Source organism: Daphnia pulex, chromosome 3 (genome assembly GCF_021134715.1).
Source record: "Daphnia pulex isolate KAP4 chromosome 3, ASM2113471v1".
Lineage (NCBI taxonomy): Eukaryota > Metazoa > Arthropoda > Branchiopoda > Diplostraca > Daphniidae > Daphnia > Daphnia pulex.
The window spans coordinates 111939-132429 of NC_060019.1; the positions used below are offsets into that span (position 1 = coordinate 111939).

Here is a 20491-nt window from a genome sequence, read left to right on the forward strand (position 1 = left end):
AACAATAAAAATGAAATTTTGAAAATGATTACATTAATACCGCTAATACATCAACTCTTGCTATGATATGTCTGCCATGACTTCGACACGGGGTAAAAAACACTAGATCAATAATTAAAAGTACAATTTTGTAGAACAATTTGCACTAACACGCATATTCCCGGGCAAGTTTCAATAACGTTCGTTGATGATTGCTGAAGGTACAGTTGATGTTGATGATGATGTCCAATCATTTCCATTATCAAAACGTCAAAATATCTAAAAACCAACAAATAAAAAGTAAAAAGAAGAGATGAATATTCAATTTTTTTGCTGATTTTAGTTAACGGGAAAATGAATGCAGTCAACGTTTTTGCAAACCCACCTAAAAAACGAAATTCTTAGTTGGCGAACTTACCGCTATGGGCGCCCTGTCGTTTTCCAGACATGTCCAGACCGGCAACATTTGAATCCCAACCTGAATTCCGAAAACCTTTAATTCAAAATGCAATTAAAAGATAAAAATTGAATTACAATTAATTCAAAACTACTTGAACAATGTTCGTTACACCTTAAACTATATAACAAATCAATACAAAAAGTTAAATAGCATAAATATAATTAGAAATCTGATTAAAACAGCGGAATTGGACAGTGCGAAACGGGATTAGCCTGGCAAGTCTATATAAGCAACCCCAACAGCAATAGACAACATCGCAGTTTTTAATTGCAACCAAACTATCAAACAGTGGTGAAAATGATCGAAACTTTTGTAGTCACTATATTGGCTATTTTAGCTTATGTCTGCTTGGATATAGGCAGGAATATCTATACGGATTTTATCAGTCGACTGACCGAATCACAAACTCGGCTTTCAGCTGTTAACCTGAATAAGATTAAACCGGACGATTTTTGCACAACTAAACCTGTAATTGATGATGGATTAATAACTACCAGCGAAGATAAATTGAACCAACTAACTATTCTTCGTTTTATGGCAAAAGTAATAGAAGAAAACAACCAGATTTTATTAGAAAAAGAACGCTTAACAAATCAGGTTAGTCTAGTTCAATCACAACTGACAGACTCCGATTCAAAGCTGCGACAGTACCAAAACGTACACGACGAATTAGCAACTACCAAAAGCGAACTCGAAGAAACGAAACGTGAAATGACTGACATTACTGTTGAGAAAAATCTCCGCTTGACCAATGATGATTTGCGACTAAGCCGAGAATTGGAAGATAGGCCTACCAATCGGGGGGAATTGGAAAATCTCCAGGTTTGCCTTGAACAATTGGACAAGGTGAATGTAGATTTGGCCGTGGCTAAAAATGAGATTGACTCAAAGAATAAAACCATTTCTGATCTTGAAACGGAGAATCTCCGTTTGGCCGAAAATGTTTCACAGATGATGCGTAAATTGGAAGATATCGAGCGTATTCATCTATCCAACCATGCAGAACTGGAAAAAATACGAGTATCCCGAGAACACATATCCCTTTTTACTGAACAACAATTGGACAAGTTGCACAAAGTCTTGGACGCAAATTCACGTGATCTTCAGTCAAAGAATAAAATTATTTCTGAACTTGAAACGGAAAATCTCCGTTTAGCCGAAAATAATTCACAGTTGAAGCGAAAAAACAATCTTCTACTTGTATCGAATCACGCGGGATTGGAAGAGTTAAAAGTACTCAGAACTGGCGAACCACAATTGGACAAGGTGCCCGAAGACTTGGCTGCGGCTACACGTGAGATTGAGTCAAAGAATAAAATCATTTCTGAACTAGTAACGGAGACTCTGCGTTTGGCCGAAAATGATTCACAGTTGAGGCGACAATTGGAACATAGCGAAAATCTTCTTCTATCCAGTATGATGTCATTGGAAGAGTTACGAGTACTCAGCAAAACTGAACAACCATTGGACAAGGTGCACGAAGACTTGGCTGTGGCTAAAAGTGAGCTAGAGTCAAAGAATAAAATCATTTCTGAACTAGAATCGGAAAATCTCCGTTTGGCTGAAACTTCTCTATCAAAATGGGGTTCGTGAAAAAGGCGACAATGGCTTGTCGATTGCACGATACACAACAAATTTATGGTTTAAAACCCTAAATTTTTCTATTGATTCTTGGTTGATTTTTTGTTGAATATTATGCGATAAATGGTAAAAAGCGATAAAAAGATAAAAATAACCCTCGTAATAAAAAAACCCAATAATTATAAAGATTAAACCTCGATAGAGATGAAAGGGCAAATTAATAATGAATTCCTTGTGGAATCCTAGCTTAATCGACCTTAATGGAACGATGGATGCGATCTGGATGTCGCCAAAAAGGTTTTCGCGTGCTGATTCTCACGGCCTGAACTACTCTGCTGATTGACCAAATGATGTAGAACTTCTTAACTCTAGAGTATTCCAATTCTGCGCAATAGAAACATTAGTAGCTAAATAATATTTTTGAAGTCAACAATTTTACCCGCAAAGTATTATTCCATCTGCACCGGAATAACTAAAAGCGTCGTCACTGCAGTCTTGGCACACGAGTTATTGGACACAGCACCTGACAGGGAAAAAAAGCCAAAGAGAAAGTAGCCGCAATAATAATAGTTGCGTCCGTTACGTATGAACGGATCGGGTGAAAGCATCAAAACAACAAAACCATCGCCATTTAACCACATACAACATTTTAGCAAACAACTTTAAATGCAATTCACCTAATAATCGAAATTCAAAATGACAACGTTTGAAAAATTTCAATAATTAAGTTGTCAAAATTCTTATTAAAATAACCACAAGACTTGTATTAAATATTAAGCCTCTGGCATTCGCATCCCGCGTTGATTGAAGCGAAGAAATAAAACCAGGGGAGTGGATCAAATCCCGCTCGGAAATTGGAGGGGGGGTTTTCTCATGTGACTTATTTTATCCTTTGTTTCGACAATCATCATCTGCTTTGCTCACATAACCATTCATCCGGCATTCGTGCCACTTGCTCATTCTTTGATTGTTTGTCTTGGTCGTCAGTCGCCTCATTTTCTCGTCTGAATCAAAAGGAAAATGTCGAGCACGTCAGTCAGCGATTTGGTTAAATTATTTGGCCCACGGTTTGTCTACACATTTCTGTAATTGTTTTCCTATTTTTATAATTGCATTTTATTGAATAGAGCAAAATTAAGTCGACATGTCTCCTCGGTAAACGACGAATCTAAAGAAGATTGGAAAATTCGATTCGATAAGGAACGTGAAAATGCCATTCGTGCTGAAGCAGATCTCAGTAGGCGAAGATCATCTGGAAGATTTTCCAGTCAAATTGAACAAGTAATGAATCATCATTTATAATTCATGTGTCATTTTCAATTGTTTAATGTAATTTTTAGATTAACCAGCAACACGAGGCTATGGATGAATCCAATCCAACTGGTGTCAGTTTCACTGCGGTCGATCCCGTATCACATCCTGCATCCTCCACCACTTCCCTTGAACAAGCCGATTGGGAATCTGAACGCGATGGCCTTTATCAGCTACTGAAAAATAAGGTTCGATTATCACTATACTTTTGTTACACACATTAACACGTTTCAACTGATTTAGGATGCAGAAATCAACGAATTACATCAACTTGTAGAGAAACTCAAGAAACAGACAATGGAACAGGAGGAAACAATCGGTGCCGTTTGGGAGCTCGCACTGAATCAATCTACATCTTCTTAAATGTTCATTTCTATTGTTTTAAAATTTTGTCATAGTCAATATCTTGCCAATTTTTATCATCCCTTTCATCCTGAAGAAGAAATACAATCCGATAATATTAAAAAATGAAAAGCTAAATTTCAAACAACAGTAGAGGCTTCGTAGCAGACGAATATATTATGCCGTTGCTCGGAAACTGGGCTGTGTCAACTTGTTATTATCGATGAATTTGTTGTCAAAAGAAAAATAAATCTTGGTCGTAACTTGGCTCTAATCGGAAGATTAGAAAATGGGAAACTCGGGTCTGAAGCAACATTTGGAAAATTCGAGTAAAACTGGCGTGTTTCAACTCAAAGACGCCAATCTATCCGAGGTAAATTCTGACAGCTTGTTGACGTACCAAAGAATCATAATGTAAATTACATTTTTCATGCACAGTTACCCCCAGAACTACTTCAAATTGCTCAGACACTGAGAACTCTCGATTTGTCTGGAAACAAAATAGAGCAGTTACCATCCAAAATCAGCTCGTTCAACATGTTGAAACACCTTACCCTCAACAAAAACCGACTTGGTATCAATTTTCCCCATCATTGTGCGTCATAAAACTAACTGAATTTATTACAGGAATTATCCCTTCCGAACTGGGGCAGCTCACCAAACTTGAAACACTTATTTTGAGTTCCAACAGACTGACCAGCATTCCACCTACCTTGTCGAAATTAAGAAACTTGAAACTAGTCAATTTAAGGTATTCAATTTTAATATTGTTAACCCTATCAATTTTGATCATGAATTAATCTCTATTTTGACTAAACAGCGACAACCGTTTGACCACATTTCCCCTGGAATTCTGTGATATGAAGCATCTGGATGTGCTCGACCTATCGATGAACAAAATGACAGAAGTTCCTGCAGGAGTGGGCAAATTGCAAGTCGTGGAGCTGAATCTCAACCAAAACCAAGTACAACGTTGGCCCTTGCATTTCTATCACCATTAATATAATAACTGTGGTTCTATATTTTTACAGATCCAATTGCTTTCTGACGAATTAGCCGAGTGTCAGCGATTGAAAACCTTACGCCTTGAAGAGAACTGCCTGCAGATGATTTCCGCAACCATCCTGAAAGAATCATCCATTTCCTTGTTGGCTGTCGACGGCAATTTATTCGACAGCAAGGATTTAATGAAAGCCGATGGCTACACCCAGTACATGGAACGCTACACGGCGACCAAGAAAAAGATGTACTAAAAATTATAAAAATTATGTTTTATGTTCTTAAAAAAAATATCTGTTGTAAAACGCCGAGGTTGCTGCGAAATCATCGAAAAAGCAGACCAATTATATTCTTGACTATCTCACCCTTATTTTGTGCTTAAACACGTTAATTGGTCCCTTTACTAAAATCAATGTCACAAGTGTTGTACTATAATTTTTGTCAACGTTTATTACAAAATCATGTGATGATGGCGCAGGAAAAGAATGATGAAATGATGCTGCCGGGCGGGGAGATCTTCATCTGTAACATATCGGAATGGGAGAGAGATAGAAATAGTGAGACTATGAGAAAAAAGATTCACACAAGACCAAACGTAGACAATTTCGATGTGTCAAAAAAAAAAAGATGTACGGCAGATAAGAGACTCGTAAAGAATTGCAATCTCACCAGAAAAAGAAATAACCATTTAGTCCCCACCAAAACAACAGAGAACGAAACAAATGTCAACAATAAAGAGAAAAAGAATAAACAAACCACAAAAGGAGAAATTTCACAACACCAAAAAATCCATCAGATCTTTTTTTTTGTTTCTAAAGAAAAAAGATAAACAAATCGATATTTTTTACATAATCAACAGCAGCCATGATTGTACAAAAAAAGAGTATTCAGAATATAAATCAGATAAACACTCGGACGTCGGCTGCCCGCCCGGAACGGGATCGCCGCTGGGTCCGAGGTGAGCCAGTGGATGCCGCAATAGCTGCAGCAGCTCCCCCGAGTGAAGCTGCCGATGGCCTTTCGGCTTGTTGTTCGGCCCAATCGTCGTCTGAGCGAAATGTAGACATGCGGATGGGGTTGGAGGCTGGAGGAGCCATCGAGGCTCCTGATGATCGGACGATAGACCATTCGACGCTACTCAAACGGGAGATACTCGCACCGTCACCTAAATCCAATTGTAGTTCCCTGGAAGATAAAAATAAAGATTTTAATCGTCTTTTGACTGGAAATTAAGACATTTTCTTACCTGTAGGGTTCAGGAGGCTGGAGAGAGGGTACGAATTGGGGTAGAGGGTTGATGGACAAGGCCGCAATATCTGGAATAAATTCCGACAGCTGCGACTGATGAAGCTGATGGTCATCGTCGTCAAAGTCCAAGGCCGGCTCAGACTTTTGAAAAGGTTTGGGACGAGAGGTCATCCTCTTTGGCGGAACTGGAACGCGTACCGAACTGGACTTTCTCGGCTCCCAAATGAGCGCAGACGTCGCCTGAATCTGCTGCTGCTGTTGAGATTCATCCGCCTCTTCGGCAAACTGGTAGGCCGCCGATTCCAGCTCTTCGGCGATCGAGTCGGGTAAGTTGAATTCCCGCACAACTCGTAAACGAATCTGTCGATTAATGTCCCGTCTCGACGCCAACTGAAGTGAATACGCCCGTTGTGCTAATGGCGATAATCGAAGTTTCCTCTCACGACGAATCATCGCTTGTAGCGTCTCAGAATCTGGAACTTTGAATTGAATTTTTTAAATTAATAGTACAGGTAATAAAAGATGATTTGATTTTTTACCTGGAACAGCTCCAGTGACGACATCCAAGTCACTGGTGGCGCTGGATGAGGAAGTGGCCATTTGACTGGAAGCTTCCAATCCAGCTGGAGCGTCGTCAATCATGTACAACGTGTCGGGAATGTGTGACGACATGCGGACCATCCTGTGCCGGACGAGTTCCATTTCCTGGACGAGCTGATCGGCCAAAAGACTTTTGGTTTCTTCAAAGTAAGGCATAAATAGGCGTGGCTTGACGTAGAGGCCGGTGTGGTGGTGGTGTTTGGCAGTGTGGTGGTGGTGGTGATGGTGATGGCCTCGGATCCAAGCGGACAAAGCACCTCGTCCACCACCCGGCCCACCACCTCCTACAGACAATTTGTGGCTATTGTCACCGCCAATCATGTGGCTGGGTGGTGTAGATACCAATCCCCGTCTAATAGCCTGGGCAAGACTCTCGTGACTGGGCGGTAGGACGTGGTCCACTCGAACGTGTGGCAGCAACTCGGATAGAATGTCCCTCAACTCCACATCGTTCAAATCCCGTCGTCTGACGCCTTTACGGGCAACAGAATGGGCCGTTTGGCTCACAATGTTGGGCTCACGATCTTCCATCCGCCGAACCAATTGATGTTCACCCCATCGAAGAACTGCTTGCAACACTTCCAGCTCGCTGGCCTGCAGGAAATCGCTCTGAAGAGCTTCAATCAGGTGACTCTTGTCCAGTTCGAGCAACACTGGGGCCTGGGCGATGGGACTAAACTCTTCGCGGAGTAACTGGAGCGCCTGCCGACGGACCCAAGGCGATCCGTGTGGTAACTCTGACCACCTAAGCACTTGAGGTAGGTTATCTAGTGACAGATTGTCAACAATCACGTCTTCGCAACCTTGAGACAAAATGTCCAACTCTAAGAAGCGACCAATCTGTAAAATAGCCGGAATAAATTTAAAAATCCATTTCATTTGGGTTATTTGATTATTATGGACAATTTACCTGATACAGTTCAGTAGCTTCTTCGAAAAGGGTTGGAGGTGCTGGACGAGGGACTGGTAATCCAGTATTAGTGGCTGCCGGAAGGCCACCGGATGCTCCGCTGGTTGAATTGGGAGTTTCTTCCGTTGTGCTGCTGCTGGATTCGTTGCATCCGCTCCGGACGATGCAATTCATGTCGACCGTGTCCAAGTAAAGGGCTTGCATCAATACATGGGCGTAGCGTCGGGGTATAACTGATTCGTCGAGAATGATTCGAGTGGGAGTCACGGCTGTCAAATAATTCAATCATGAAAATGTCAATTTAAAAAAGAAAGTAGTTTAGATATTAAAATGTTACCATTTTCGGTTGTCCTGCAGCGACGTTGGATAAGACTGCGGAAAAAAGGCGAACGGGCGCTGAGAATGGCCCGGTGGCATCGCATTTCCATCCGCGGATAAAAGCCATAATCCGAAGATGACGAGCCAATGTTGCCCGTTGTGCTGTTGCCCAGTGACGAGTTGGAGCAATGAGGTTTCCCCGTGGCAAGGGCGAAATCTTGGCCAGAAGCGAAGACTAAAACGGCGTCGGCCAAATCGCCGGTATCCATCAGATAGCGAAGGTCGTGCTCCAATTGGTTGGGCGTGCCGAATTCCTGGCCCAGGCGGATTAGGACGTCCAGGTCCGTCTGAGACGTCGTGTCACCACCGCCGTCCAGTAGACAAAAGTCGCCCGTGTAGAGGTAGCGGAGTAAAGCGGCGAAGGTTGGCACGTCGATCCCGCGTGATTGCAGCAAAGAGTCGACGTGAACTTGAGCGCCGTGAACCGTTCGCGTGTTGTTGCCACTCGCTCCGCTGGCCAGCAGCTCCCGGAAGTAGGAACATCGTGAACTGAGAATGGCTCGATGGACTGGGAAACAGGCGCCCTGGAAAATGAGCGTCACATCGCTGGCGTATTTGTAGTCGAACAAGTCCGACAAGTCTTGTTTGTGCGTTGAGGCCGGTGGACGGGCCAAATCGGCTTGGACGGACAAATCCTTGAGCGCTGCCGTCGCTTCGTACTCTTCCACCAGCGTGTTGAGTTCCAATGGGCTCCAATCGGACACGAATTCACGTATCACTTTGCCGTGATCGTACGATTTCGATGTCCTACGTCGACGTATCAATTTGCGACGTAACGTGGCGAACCCAGTCATCTTTTTCTTCTTTTCTCTGCATTAAAATTGTACAATGTAGTTATTTGTATTAAAACGACCAACTAAAACTAACTGGGAACCAGTAGAAAAACCAATCACAAATCGAAAAATACCTGACGGATACTCCAACAAGCTGATCGCCAGAGTGCATTGATGAGAATGTTTTGGATGAGTCTGAATTCCTGGCAGATCGGTGGCAAGGAGTTGTGCCAGTAGATGTAACGCATTTTCCATCATGAAAACCCGATGCACTGGCTCCCATTTTCTTATCCAAAACAAAAAATAGACGTGAACTTTTCTTCGCTGCTGAGACTCTGGACGTTTCCCTCTGACCACTTCTTTTGATTATATGGCTGGTCAGTTGAATGTGTTTTTCAATCGATTTTGACACATTGGCCCGTTTGGTTGGCGAAAATTGCACATGCAAATCTTGAACGTCTTTTCTTGGAGAATCAACTCAACGAGATTTCTGATCGTCCGACATTTCTCACTTGTTGTAATTCAATTTCACTCTGCGACAATTTACAAGCAACACTGCCACCATCTTGTTTCAACTATTAAGTCTAAAACAGGCTCGCCGACTGCCCTCCACTACAGTTCAAAGCGAGTCTACACTATTGGCTATCTTTTACTAAATCAAGGGAAATGGAAAGTGGAAACGAGAATTCAACATGAAGAAAACTCCCAAATAATTCACAATTTATGATTTTTTAAACTTATTAAGAATTTCGACAAGCTTTTCTCGTTGATATTTCATTTTTGGGATAATCAAGTGTTGTCACAAATTATTTTCCGCGAGTTTTACTGTGGTGGAATCTTTCCGTAATTTAGTTTTCTGCTTTCCATTTTCTTTCAATTAGCAATGGCTTTCAGTGGCGAGCGACTCTTAGCAGTCCAGACGGCGCCTTTTACTTAATGACAGTAGACTCCCCTCTCTTCTTCTTGTTCCCATAAGGCAACGAATTCCTCTCAATTATATGGTTTACGACCTCTAGGGCGAATTCTCCTTCTGGCGAAAGAAGTATATATAAATAATTGTTCTTTGGGGTTTTTTTCTTTAAAACCCACTTCACTTAAAAATGACGACACTAAGGCCGTTCACCTGTGATGATATGTTTCGTTTTAATTTCGTGTAAGTCCCTATCAAAAAGTTTTGTAAACAAACTTATTTTTTAAATTATTAATTCGGCTTTCATTTTTATGGTCACCGTTTAGAAATCTAGATCCTCTGACCGAAACGGTAATATCTCTTGCATAAATCATGGCCAACAGCTACGAGACTAATAATGCATATTTTTTCCAACAACTTTTCCATGTAGTACGGGCTCACTTTCTACCTGCAATACATGGCTCATTGGCCGGAATACTTTCAACTGACTGAAGCACCTGGTGGAGAAATCATGGGATACAGTAAATTGATATTCACGTCCAAGTGAAAGCCTCTCAATTAATCAAGACTTTTCTCTACATCCGGACAGTTATGGGTAAAGCAGAAGGGCACGCCACCAACTGGCACGGCCATGTTACCGCTTTGAGTGTAGCACCAGACTACAGAAGGCTGGGGCTGGCTGCAAAACTTATGTTTGGATTAGAAGAAATTTCTGAAAAGTAAGCCTGATACTACCGAATGCTATCACTGTAGGATGAATTGAAACTAAATGTCATTTACTCAGGAAACAAGCCTATTTTGTTGACCTGTTTGTCAGGGTGTCTAACACTGTGGCCATCAACATGTACAAAAATTTAGGTTACATCATATATAGAACTGTGTTGGAATATTATTCTGGCTCACCTGATGAAGATGCCTATGGTGAGCCCTGCATTTTATTTTAAATCAGAATTTTAAACTTAATTCTTTTTCCCACCTTAGACATGAGAAAATCTTTATCAAGAGATGTGGATAAATTATCAGTAGTGCCTCTAACTCATCCAGTCAGACCAGAAGATATTGAATAAAAATACATGGTCATATTCTTTCAATTATTTGAAAACTTGGTTTATTAGAATAGGAAAGGAAAAAATGGCTTTACTTGAGGGGCAAAAAAAAAGAAAAATAAAACAAAAGGAAATATTTGGAACGTTCTATGGAAACGAAAGACATTTTTTAAATTAACTTGACAAATTAAACTTTTCGATATCTTCAAAGTGCGAGTTCATCACTTTGCACCATTGCTCCTCTTCCTTGTCGCGTTTGTTCTTCTTTTGTCCAGTTCGCTTCTTCAACTTTTTGGGGGTTTCATCGACATCCCCGAAATCATCGAAATCTTCGGTTTCCAAGAGTATTTTTCGTTTGGCTATCCGCAAGTCACGTTTCGAGTAGGACTTCCTAGCAGGCTACAAAATAATTATTAATAATTTTTACTTGAATAAGGTGAGAACTCAATTTCTTACCTCGTCGAAAACTGTGGGCGGTGTAGGAGGGACAACAACTTTCTTTGGAACGGCATTTTCTTCGTTCACGTGATTCTCACCCACTACTTGAATGTACTGCACCAATTTGGTCGACTTTGGTTTGACTGGCTCGAGAGGTCGGATACCACGAATCAAATCACGCGCCACATTTTCATCGATGCGGGCTGGACGATTGATGGACTTTCGTATAGCCTTGGAGAGTTTACGAACGGGCGAAACAGACGAGAAGCAATCGGCAACTGTTTCTTGTCTAATGGGTGTAGATTTGACGAGTTTACTTTCAATTACTTTAGTGGTCGGCTCATTTTCAGGCTCTTGTTCAAATCCAAACAATTTTTCCATTTCCATTTCAACTTGAGAATCACGAGTCATATCGGAAGTTTGTTCTCCTTCGAAATCTCCAGCAAGTACGCCAGAGGTCGACTTTTCATCCAGACACGGTTGGTGCTGGTCAAAATCCATTTCTTCGGGTAGAGTCGTATCGTAAACTGTGGACGAATGATTGGCGATGGGCGAAAAGTTTAAGATGGACACCACGTCTTCCAATTCAGGTGTTTGGGCAGGTTGCACCAGGTTGTTGAGTTTTTCGGCGACAGATTTGAGTAGGTTGGTTGTGTTCATTGGCAAATTCTTTTCAGTTGGTTTAGATCGGACGGGAGTTTTAGGTTTTTCAATTGGTTTGGATTTGATCGGAGTTTTAGGCTTTTCAATTGGTTTGGATTTGATCGGAGTTTTGGGCTTCTCAGCGAGTGGTACGGCGGTTCTTTGTAAACGTTTGGTCGGTTTGGAGGCTGCTGCTTTGACTCTGCTTGATTTGAAAATATCGTTGTCGTCATTTTTGGGCTTTCTGGTCCTCTTCTTCTTGACAGGTTTGCAGTCGGAAGGATCGCACTCGAATCCGTAAACATCATCAGGTGCCGATTTGAAAGCTTCAGGCTTGGGCTCCGTCTTCCAAACAGGAACTTTCTTGGTCGCCAGAGTCTTTGATGCTGATTTAGGAGACTTGAACTTTGATCCGCTTTTGGGTGACATTAGTTTAGAACTTGGTGATTTCGTGCCGTGTTTAGGAGACTTGAAGGAGAGCATGGAAGAACTGGATGAGACATTGGATTGAGTCGATTGTAAGCGAGACGATTGTCGACATGTTCTGGATGAACCACCTGGTAAAATTGTATCTCCAGCCTCTTCCAACCATCTCTCCAATACGGTTTTTCTTTTCGGTTTGCTCTTTGTAGCAGAAGCTGGTGCTGCTTTATTCTTTCTAGTGCTTCTCAGGACAGGAGACTCTGTAACTTGAGATCGAGTCTGACAAACAGGTGTTTCCTTGGAATTAGCATTATTCTTGGCTGTAGGTTTAGGTGATCTCAGATTGTGTAGCGGCTCGTTCTCAGTGTTCTGTGATGTGTCCATACTCCTCAGCCGCCTAGTTGATCTGGGTGATTCGAATATCTCCGTTTCTGAATCTAGAAATTATTTTAAAAAATACACACAAGTTACTTAAATCATTCCTTTACATTTGAATAGTGAATAAACCCAACTAAAGTAGTGGGTATCAACAATAAACACAAAATAAAACCAATGAGAAGCACACAAGGGCCCAAATAGCACAGGAACATTGCTAAATAAAGTTTTAACCAGCCTTCAAAATTCTACATTTAAGAAAAAATGTTGCAAATAAAAATTTCTAGAGAAATCACTGAAAGAGCTGTAGCCAAAACTATAGCGTCACTTGTAAGAGCCAAATATCAACACTTTTACCATCAACTTACCTAAAGACAATGTGGATGGGACTTTGTTGGATGAATTTTTGGGTTTCGGCAAATTATCTTCTTTTTCAATATCTGAAAGTTCTTCTTGAATTGGTTGTAGAATTTCTTTAGGCAAGGAAGTCTGGCTAGTCTCTTTAGCTGCTGAGGATTTCTTGGGTTTCAGGACGATATCCTCTTCCTCGTGATCTGATGGTTCTTCTTCTAGTGTTTGCAGGGTTTCTTTGAGTGAGTGAGTCTTGCTGGATTCTGAGGAACGCTGGCATGAATTTGCAGACTCTTTGGCCAATTTTCTGGAAGGTTGTGGTAATTTTCTTGCATTGCTCAGATTTTCCCCAACATTTACCGTTTCTTCAACTTCATCAACTCCAGAAATGTTGGCTTTCTTTGAAGAATTTTTCGTCCTGCACTTTGTTTGGTTCTCGGTAGAATTCAATGTGACATCAACCTTTCCTTTACTTCTGGTTTGTCGTCCAACTTGTGGCTTTGTAATTGCTTGTTCTTTTTCATATTCTGTATCCTTATCTGAAGCATTACCCATATTTTTTAATGGAGTATTTACCAAATTTTTGTTAGTCAAGTCTTTAAGAGCGATTTTGTTTTTCTGGATATGATTTTTGTTCGAACGTGCTTCAGGAGATTCTGAACCATGCCTGTTGTTCTCGGATTCTTGAACAAAGGTCCGAATTCTCGGGCTTTTCAGTCTTTGCGAACTCATCCTTCAATTTTTTTTCGTTTGATGCTAATTTGAATAATTTTCTAACACCAAACAAAAAACACCAAACTGTTTTTTTCGGTAAAATCTATTGCACTCCGGAGTCCGGAGCGCTCTAGTGTCAAAAGTGGCTATTGCACTCCGGAGTCCGGAGTCCTCTAGCGTCAAAAGTGGCTATTGCACTCCGGAAAGGAAATATGTAGTACTTTCATTTGGCGACCGATGGCATTCTGTTTCTGTGTTTTGAAATTTGAATGGATTAGATTTGAATTCTTTGGAAATTCAAATAAAATGTATTTATAACAATCAAATATATTTGAATCTCAATAATAAATAGAAATAGTCAGTGTATAGAAGGAACTTTTATTTCGTTATCGTTAACTTAGCTAGAGTACAATGTCCAACATTGAATCAGTACCTTACAATTCAAATTGTAAATATTTATAAACATTTCAATTCAGGGTGATATTTCTTGTTAACCAAACAGGTTGTTAAACACGCTATAAACGCACGACATAGTGAGTCACCCTCTGTCGCCCCCTTACTTGCCTGAAGGTCGAGCCGGAGTTCTCAGAACGGGGCTTCGAGGGGTTCTTTGTGACCTTTAAACGCATTGACCAACAACTCACTATTTCTGCTGATTGATTCACACGTAACGTGTGATTCAGCTATATTACACAGAGATCATTATATTCAAAGTATAAATTTATGTTGTTAAACACGCTATAAACGCACGACATAGTGAGTCACCCTCTGTCGCCCCCTTACTTGCCTGAAGGTCGAGCCGGAGTTCTCAGAACGGGGCTTCAAGGGGTTCTTTGTGACCTTTGAACGCATTGACCAGCAACTCAAGATTTCTGCTGATTGATTCACACGTAACGTGTGATTCAGCTGATTTCACGCTATAAACCATGCAATGCCCGTGTCTCTTATTCCAATAAACTAACAGCTAAACACGTCTTTCATATCTTGAAACAAAACAATACAAAACTAAGTTAACATGCAGATGCAGTTTACTTTATTATAGTGAGTGTTATAATATCAAAAGACATTTTAACTGAATTGTGAGTGCGAAAAAATACTTGGTATTTTCGTGTTTAATTTCAATCGGTGCTTTGTCATCACATGAATGAACTGACAATGAAAAAGTAATTGATTTAAGAGGGGGAAAGAATTGGCACATGGTGCGGCGTCAATCAAAGATCCTTTAAGAGCGGAATATGGAAGCGCCTTGTCCTTTGATGATGGATTGCTTTGGGTTCCAACGCCGCGGAGATAATCATAAACAAAGTTAACCACTCCTCTTTTTGGCTACCAGTATTTTGTAACATCTATCTCCCTTATATAATAATGTTGGAAAAAGAATATTCCTCAATAGAGTTCAGTGCCTCATCTCAGAATGTCGTTGCTAAAATCACTTGCCTTAAATCAGACTTTTGATAGTAATTCAGAGATTGTAGAGTTTATTAAGCAGTTAGAGACAGAAAATGTATATTTGCGTCGTGGTCATTGTGAGTCAATTAGTAGTTACAACAATGACCGAAGAAATCAAATCGTACTTGACGAAAAGTTTGAGTTTAAAAGAATTCAATACATGTGCCCTCATTTTGGTACTCACAAATCACGATCAAAGGGTTCACGACTGAACCAAAATGTGATGCCAAACAATTGTCCAGTGCAGATTAGATTTGTTTTTAATCCAGTTAGTGAAAAGTTTGAGATCAAGGTCTTGGAGTTGGAGCATAAAGACCACCCTGTTTCTGCGGAACATGTCAAGACCTATGCAAGAAAAAGGTAAGATTTACTTTTACATTGGTTTCCAAATTTCATTAATGTGCTAGAACTATTTACTTTACATTCCGTGTGATGTAATAAGGTTTTGTTGTATGTTCGATTAAATGATTGGATTTCATGTTATATATTTCCTGGAATGACCTTGTCGACCTTGTTGCACGTTATTACAGGCATATGAATGACGAGGCCCTTAGTTTCGCCAACGGTGCGCTTTCTGCCGGCGCTCAACCGACTAAAATTCGCAAGATTCTGCAAGATAAATTCGGTTCCAATCTCATTAGCAAGGACCTGATTAATATGAAGCAGAAATTAATAGGTTAGCGAACACACTTAATTTTTGTAAAACCATTTTACTTGAACAAATCAAGGACAACTTTTTTCTGTCATTAGGGAATTTGGAAGACGATTGGAGCAATTCAGTTAGCTTTCTTGATAGTCTACAACAAGATCCAAACAACGTCGTCAAAGTGCTGCACGACCCGGAAGGAGAAGTCACCGCTATTTTCGTGCAGCTAGAAAAGCAACGCAAACTGTACAAAATGTACGGCAAAGTCGTCGAGGTAGACGGGACTTACAATATTGATCAAGCTGGATTTGCGCTGTATCATTTGCTGATAGAAGACAATAATGGCGATGGTCAACCCGTAGCTATGTTCTTCATTAGAGAAGAGACAACGGAAGCGATTTCTGAATGCCTGCGAATATTTGCAGAGGTAATGACTGTCTAAATTAGATTTTAAGTGTTTCTTATAATCAAACTTGACTGTACCTACAGAATAACGACGTCTCCATGACAAAAGTGACCATATCCGACAAAGACTGCGCTGAGATAGCCGCGTTGGAGAACTGCTTTCCTCATGGGGTTCACATCCTTTGTCAGTTTCACGCATTGAAGGCCGTAGACGTCTACATAAAGAAACCAAAGGACGGCGAACGCGTAGACAAAGAAAAAATCCACGAAATTATTAAACACTTTCGTGCGGCTATGTATGCTGAAACGCAGGCTGATTTTGAAACAGCAAAAGCGTACCTGTTGAAACAAGGTGAATCGATAGTTAAAGATAATCTATAGAATGTATTAAAAATGTGTACATACTTCATAGGTTCCGGACCAGGAAGTATTGCAGCATACTTCGAAAATAACTGGTTCAACATAGCCGACAAATGGAGTAACCTTGGACGTCGAAATCTTCCAACGTTTGGTAACAATACCACCAATCGTCTTGAACGGTAAAACACGCTATTAAATTTTCATTTACATCACCGATAACTAAATACCTGAATTACATTTTAAGATTTCACCACACTATCAAGGATGTCCTCCAGAAAACCAAGCGATTGTCAGAAGTTCTCCGCAATTTAATAGACATCGTTTTGATACGCCTTTCTGACCGAAAAATGAAACAGTGCATACGAGAGGTAAAATTCTCCAAGAAGGAAAAGCATCCGTTGATCAAAAAGTTTGCGGACACCATCTCCCCTTTTGCTTGGGGCCATCTCGAAGCAGAACTGAAAATAATGAAAGAGAATTACAACTTCGTACTTAATGAGGTTAATAAATTGTTTGTTATTTTTTTAAATGGATCTAATTTATAAATTCTGCTTAGGAATCATCAACGTACCACATAGTTTCACGCTACACTACGTACAAATTGAAACAAGATCTCACTGGCTGCACGTGCAAGTTTTTCTTGGATTTTCAACTGCCTTGCCGCCACATTATCAACTTCCACATCAAAGAAAACACCGAAGTTCCAGTGGGATCATTTTCTAATCACTGGTTAAATGAATGTCTGGAGGTAAAGCAAAGTTAAAATGATTATCGATAACTAAATTTATTTTTTAAACATTTATTTGTTACAAGAATGATGCGGTCGTTTCCGCAAGCGTTTCATCGCCATCTGGAGTTCAGCGTCCGAAAAAGACCCGGCTGCGTGCAACGGGGAAAAGCCAATATATCATGGCCACTAACGTTTTCCGTAGGATGGCCGACACGATGAGTGGACTAGCAGCCTCCGACTTCGAAGTCCAATTGCACTTCTTCCTTAACATTCACAAATTAATGAAAGAGGGGAAACTCCTTCGAGTAATGGAAGACGAGAAGCAGGAGACCGAGAATCCTTCGAACAACTCACTGGTTGATTCTCCGACTGTTGCGGAACGTATTGAAACATCTACAGCAAGGACCAAGGCAAATATTTAAAACAATCGAACAAACATATGGTATTCTAACAAAAAATACCTTTATAGGTTTTTGCTCAACCTTGGGCATCGCTCCGTCTTCCCGTTGCCCCTGTTAAAAGAGGCAGGCCAAAACAGGACAAAGGATATTTTACTGCTTACAAAAAGAAGTCGAAGACAACGCGTGACGATGTTTCAGTGGTGGATCCAGATCCAGATGAGAAGAACGTGAAGCCTAGGAAACGATTGAGAACAGAAAACGTAAGCAAATGTCTTATACATCCTAACAATACGTATAATAACTGTACTGTGTTTCTCACTTTTGTTTAGATGGGTGGAATTATGAGCAGAGAGATGGAGGAAGTGCTAATTTTGGCTGAGGAAGAAGAACACATGAAGGATTATTATAATCAAGATTCGTCATCACAGCTTCAGGAATTACCTAGTACATTAGAGGTAAACAAGTATTATTAATCCATTGAAAATTATCCAAGTTAATACTAATTGATCTTCAATAGATAACTATCGACGCTCCCATCATACCTACACCCAGCGTAGTTTCACCTGTAAACAAAACAGACGTTCGCATCACCACAGCCGCTGATGTTCCACCAGTCGATGAAGTGGACGTGTCCATCATTGATCACAACTACACATTGATCACAACTACACCCAGCGAAGTTTCACCTGTAAACAAAACGGACATCAGCATCACCACAACCACTGATGTTCCACCTGTCGATGTCACACTGATCACAACTGCATTACCCGATAATTCTGTAGAGGTAACAAAATGATATTTGGAAGAATTTCAGAAAAATGATTCGAATTTCCTTACTTCCTTTAATAGCTTGTGTCTTCGACTGATGGTTGCCTCCGAAAAAACCGAAATAGACGGGACAGGAGTAAACAACCCTATCTTTTCTTGGACAAGCCGCAAGTATTAACAAAGACGAACAAACTCATGTCAGGCGACATCAACAAGGCGCAGGCAATCCTGAAAAAGCAACATCCAGAAATAGGTGGTCTGTTCTGCTGTACAATTGGAGGCAGCCTTGAATTCCCCCGAGCGCAGGGCGATCAATGGTTGCAGATCGTTCATGACGGATCGGATCACTGGGTATTAGTTGCCAAAGGGTTTATTCAACGTGAACATGTACTGGTGTATGACAGCAGTCCCGGCAATCCATGGAGAAACGAGCATGTCCTAAGTTGTATGTCCAGTCTCCTCCAATCACCTGAAAAGGAAATGACATACATCATCAAAGATTGTCAACGGCAGAGCAATGGGTATGATTGCGGGGTATTCGCGATTGCTTTTGCTACGAGCTTGGCATTCGGAGAAGACCCTGCAAAAAGAATGTATGACCCAAAAAAGTTACGCCCTCACCTTATTCAGTGTATGGATTCCGGCGAACTAACTCCATTCCCATCAGTTGAAAGTCGTGCAACAAGGACTCACGAGACTGTCGAAGCAGAATTATTGTATTGTACCTGTCGCAGGACAGGCTGGGAGAAAAATGGATTTGAGTTTATCGGATGTGACACGAATGGTTGCGACGGTTGGTTTCACAAAATGTGCATCAATAATTGTCCTAAAGATATGAATGATAAATGGTTTTGTATTAACTGTCAATTGTAACTGTCTCAAATAAACTTACTGTACAAAGAAATGTTGCTTATCACCATTCGTCCGTTTTCCCGCGCATACACCGACCAAGACACTGAGCAGCGTGCAAATAACAGCGGTGTCCTCACGAGTTTTCTATCGAGAAGACATGGCGACCTGGTCGTTTCCTTTTGATACGATCTACAGTCGATATAAGAGTTATTTTGACTTGGAGGTTGTAGGAAATTAGGCGTAAATCAACTACCATTGGCAGAATACATGGCCTAGCCAAAGTCATAGTAAATGACATCATTATGACTGGATGAAAGTCGAGGATTTTGGGATCAATAATGTTGGAGAATCACCATGTACAGCAGAAATTTATTTCCTATCATTCCCTCTTCATTAACACACCTATAAATGAGAAATAAGCATTGTTAATCAAACTAATTTCAAACACAATGTTCTATGAACCTGGTTACAATCAGAATGCCATCGTAGAGTGTATGGCCTGCTGGAAATCACCAAGTACAGCAGAGATTTAATTGCAATCATTCCCTCTTCATTATCACACACCTATAAATGAGAAATAAGCATTGTTAATCAAACTAATTTCAAACACAATGTTCTATGAACCTGGTTACAATCAGAATGCCATCGTAGAGTGTATGGCCTGCTGGAAATCACCAAGTACAGCAGAGATTTAATTGCAATCATTCCCTCTTCATTAACACACACCTATAAATGAGAAATAAGCATTGTTAATCAAACTAATTTCAAACACAATGTTCTATGAACCTGGTTACAATCAGAATGCCATCGTAGAGTGTATGGCCTGCTGGAAATCACCAAGTACAGCAGAGATTTAATTGCAATCATTCCCTCTTCATTATCACACACCTATAAATGAGAAATAAACATTGTTAATCAACTAATTTCAAACACAATGTTCTATGAAACTGGTTACAATCAGAATGTCATTGTAGAATGTATGGCCTGTTGGAAATCACCAAGTACAGCAGAGATTTATTTCCTATCATTCCCTCTTCCTTTATGCACACCATAAATATTAAATGTTAATCAAACCAATTGACTAACGAGAAATTGCGAATCCAATTGAACGAGGCAATTGCGAAGAAAGAGGCAAAAAGTTTTAACGAGGTGATGAGAGTCAAAACACAGAATCAGTCGTTATTTGATTTGCCATTCGTCGCCATAAATTTCCGGAGTGCAATAGCCACTTTTGACGCTAGAGGACTCCGGACTCCGGAGTGTAATAGCCACTTTTGACACTAGAGCGCTCCGGACCCCGGAGTGCAATAGGCGTGACCGTTTTTTTCTCTTTTTCGTTCACAATAATGGCGCGCAACGGTTACTCCTGGTGGCAGTTTTGTGCAATAATGCTTGAAAAA

At 40.6% G+C, this 20491-nt stretch overlaps 5 protein-coding genes across 8 annotated transcripts; 3 read left to right on the forward strand and 2 right to left on the reverse strand.

Annotated features, from left to right (window-relative positions):
* Positions 1 to 736: 736 nt before the first annotated feature.
* LOC124189801 (paramyosin-like) lies at positions 737 to 2032 on the forward strand. The gene has a single exon (XM_046582272.1). It carries the CDS (start codon positions 737 to 739, stop codon positions 2030 to 2032), a length of 1296 nt encoding a protein of 431 aa, XP_046438228.1.
* An 894-nt stretch (positions 2033 to 2926) lies between these two features.
* On the forward strand, positions 2927 to 5153 carry LOC124189714 (leucine-rich repeat-containing protein 57-like). Its single transcript, XM_046582161.1, has 8 exons — positions 2927 to 3087; positions 3148 to 3301; positions 3361 to 3519; positions 3575 to 4046; positions 4112 to 4247; positions 4301 to 4424; positions 4494 to 4638; positions 4705 to 5153. Exons 4-8 carry the CDS (start codon positions 3963 to 3965, stop codon positions 4924 to 4926), a joined length of 711 nt encoding a protein of 236 aa, XP_046438117.1. The 5' UTR covers positions 2927 to 3087; positions 3148 to 3301; positions 3361 to 3519; positions 3575 to 3962; the 3' UTR covers positions 4927 to 5153.
* On the reverse strand, positions 5103 to 9245 carry LOC124189713 (BTB/POZ domain-containing protein 7-like). 2 transcript variants are annotated; one of them, XM_046582160.1, is made up of 6 exons: positions 8716 to 9245; positions 7768 to 8618; positions 7431 to 7699; positions 6460 to 7360; positions 5919 to 6393; positions 5103 to 5857 (listed from the first exon to the last, which is right to left on the reverse strand). In XM_046582160.1, exons 1-6 carry the CDS (start codon positions 8862 to 8864, stop codon positions 5572 to 5574), a joined length of 2931 nt encoding a protein of 976 aa, XP_046438116.1. In that variant the 5' UTR covers positions 8865 to 9245; the 3' UTR covers positions 5103 to 5571. The 2 variants fall into 2 exon arrangements, with proteins under 2 accessions (XP_046438116.1, XP_046438115.1); XM_046582159.1 differs by having other exon boundaries at positions 5919 to 6399.
* A 233-nt stretch (positions 9246 to 9478) lies between these two features.
* On the forward strand, positions 9479 to 10582 carry LOC124189808 (N-alpha-acetyltransferase 20-like). The gene is made up of 6 exons (XM_046582280.1): positions 9479 to 9734; positions 9818 to 9842; positions 9922 to 10012; positions 10081 to 10210; positions 10276 to 10412; positions 10473 to 10582. The coding sequence occupies exons 1-6, from the start codon at positions 9682 to 9684 to the stop codon at positions 10556 to 10558; spliced, it is 522 nt and encodes a 173-aa protein (XP_046438236.1). The 5' UTR covers positions 9479 to 9681; the 3' UTR covers positions 10559 to 10582.
* An 89-nt stretch (positions 10583 to 10671) lies between these two features.
* On the reverse strand, positions 10672 to 20475 carry LOC124189806 (nascent polypeptide-associated complex subunit alpha, muscle-specific form-like). 3 transcript variants are annotated; one of them, XM_046582277.1, is made up of 4 exons: positions 20410 to 20475; positions 12784 to 13564; positions 10994 to 12477; positions 10672 to 10936 (listed from the first exon to the last, which is right to left on the reverse strand). In XM_046582277.1, exons 2-4 carry the CDS (start codon positions 13496 to 13498, stop codon positions 10712 to 10714), a joined length of 2424 nt encoding a protein of 807 aa, XP_046438233.1. In that variant the 5' UTR covers positions 13499 to 13564; positions 20410 to 20475; the 3' UTR covers positions 10672 to 10711. The 3 variants fall into 3 exon arrangements, with proteins under 3 accessions (XP_046438233.1, XP_046438234.1, XP_046438235.1); XM_046582278.1 differs by lacking the exon at positions 20410 to 20475 and having other exon boundaries at positions 10994 to 11723; positions 11760 to 12477; positions 12784 to 13569; XM_046582279.1 differs by lacking the exon at positions 20410 to 20475 and having other exon boundaries at positions 10994 to 11680; positions 11717 to 12477; positions 12784 to 13569.
* Positions 20476 to 20491: the final 16 nt, after the last annotated feature.

What these genes read in the sequence shown, in the direction of transcription:
- LOC124189808 (XM_046582280.1), top strand. Translation starts at nt 9,682, where the DNA reads ATGACGACACTAAGGCCGTTCACCTGTGATGATATGTTTCGTTTTAAT. An exon ending in TAGATCCTCTGACCGAAACG is followed by an intron (nt 9,843 to 9,921) that starts GTAATATCTCTT and finishes TTTTCCATGTAG; the next exon opens with TACGGGCTCACTTTCTACCT. An exon ending in TGGAGAAATCATGGGATACA is followed by an intron (nt 10,013 to 10,080) that starts GTAAATTGATAT and finishes ACATCCGGACAG; the next exon opens with TTATGGGTAAAGCAGAAGGG.
- LOC124189713 (XM_046582159.1), bottom strand. Translation starts at nt 8,864, where the DNA reads ATGGGAGCCAGTGCATCGGGTTTTCATGATGGAAAATGCGTTACATCT. An exon ending in CTGCAGGACAACCGAAAATG is followed by an intron (nt 7,700 to 7,767) that starts GTAACATTTTAA and finishes ATTATTTGACAG; the next exon opens with CCGTGACTCCCACTCGAATC. An exon ending in AAGCTACTGAACTGTATCAG is followed by an intron (nt 7,361 to 7,430) that starts GTAAATTGTCCA and finishes GCTATTTTACAG; the next exon opens with ATTGGTCGCTTCTTAGAGTT.
- LOC124189806 (XM_046582277.1), bottom strand. Translation starts at nt 13,498, where the DNA reads ATGAGTTCGCAAAGACTGAAAAGCCCGAGAATTCGGACCTTTGTTCAA. An exon ending in CCCATCCACATTGTCTTTAG is followed by an intron (nt 12,478 to 12,783) that starts GTAAGTTGATGG and finishes AATAATTTCTAG; the next exon opens with ATTCAGAAACGGAGATATTC. An exon ending in CGCCCACAGTTTTCGACGAG is followed by an intron (nt 10,937 to 10,993) that starts GTAAGAAATTGA and finishes ATTATTTTGTAG; the next exon opens with CCTGCTAGGAAGTCCTACTC.
- LOC124189714 (XM_046582161.1), top strand. Translation starts at nt 3,963, where the DNA reads ATGGGAAACTCGGGTCTGAAGCAACATTTGGAAAATTCGAGTAAAACT. An exon ending in AAGACGCCAATCTATCCGAG is followed by an intron (nt 4,047 to 4,111) that starts GTAAATTCTGAC and finishes TTTCATGCACAG; the next exon opens with TTACCCCCAGAACTACTTCA. An exon ending in TGAATCTCAACCAAAACCAA is followed by an intron (nt 4,639 to 4,704) that starts GTACAACGTTGG and finishes ATATTTTTACAG; the next exon opens with ATCCAATTGCTTTCTGACGA.
- LOC124189801 (XM_046582272.1), top strand. Translation starts at nt 737, where the DNA reads ATGATCGAAACTTTTGTAGTCACTATATTGGCTATTTTAGCTTATGTC.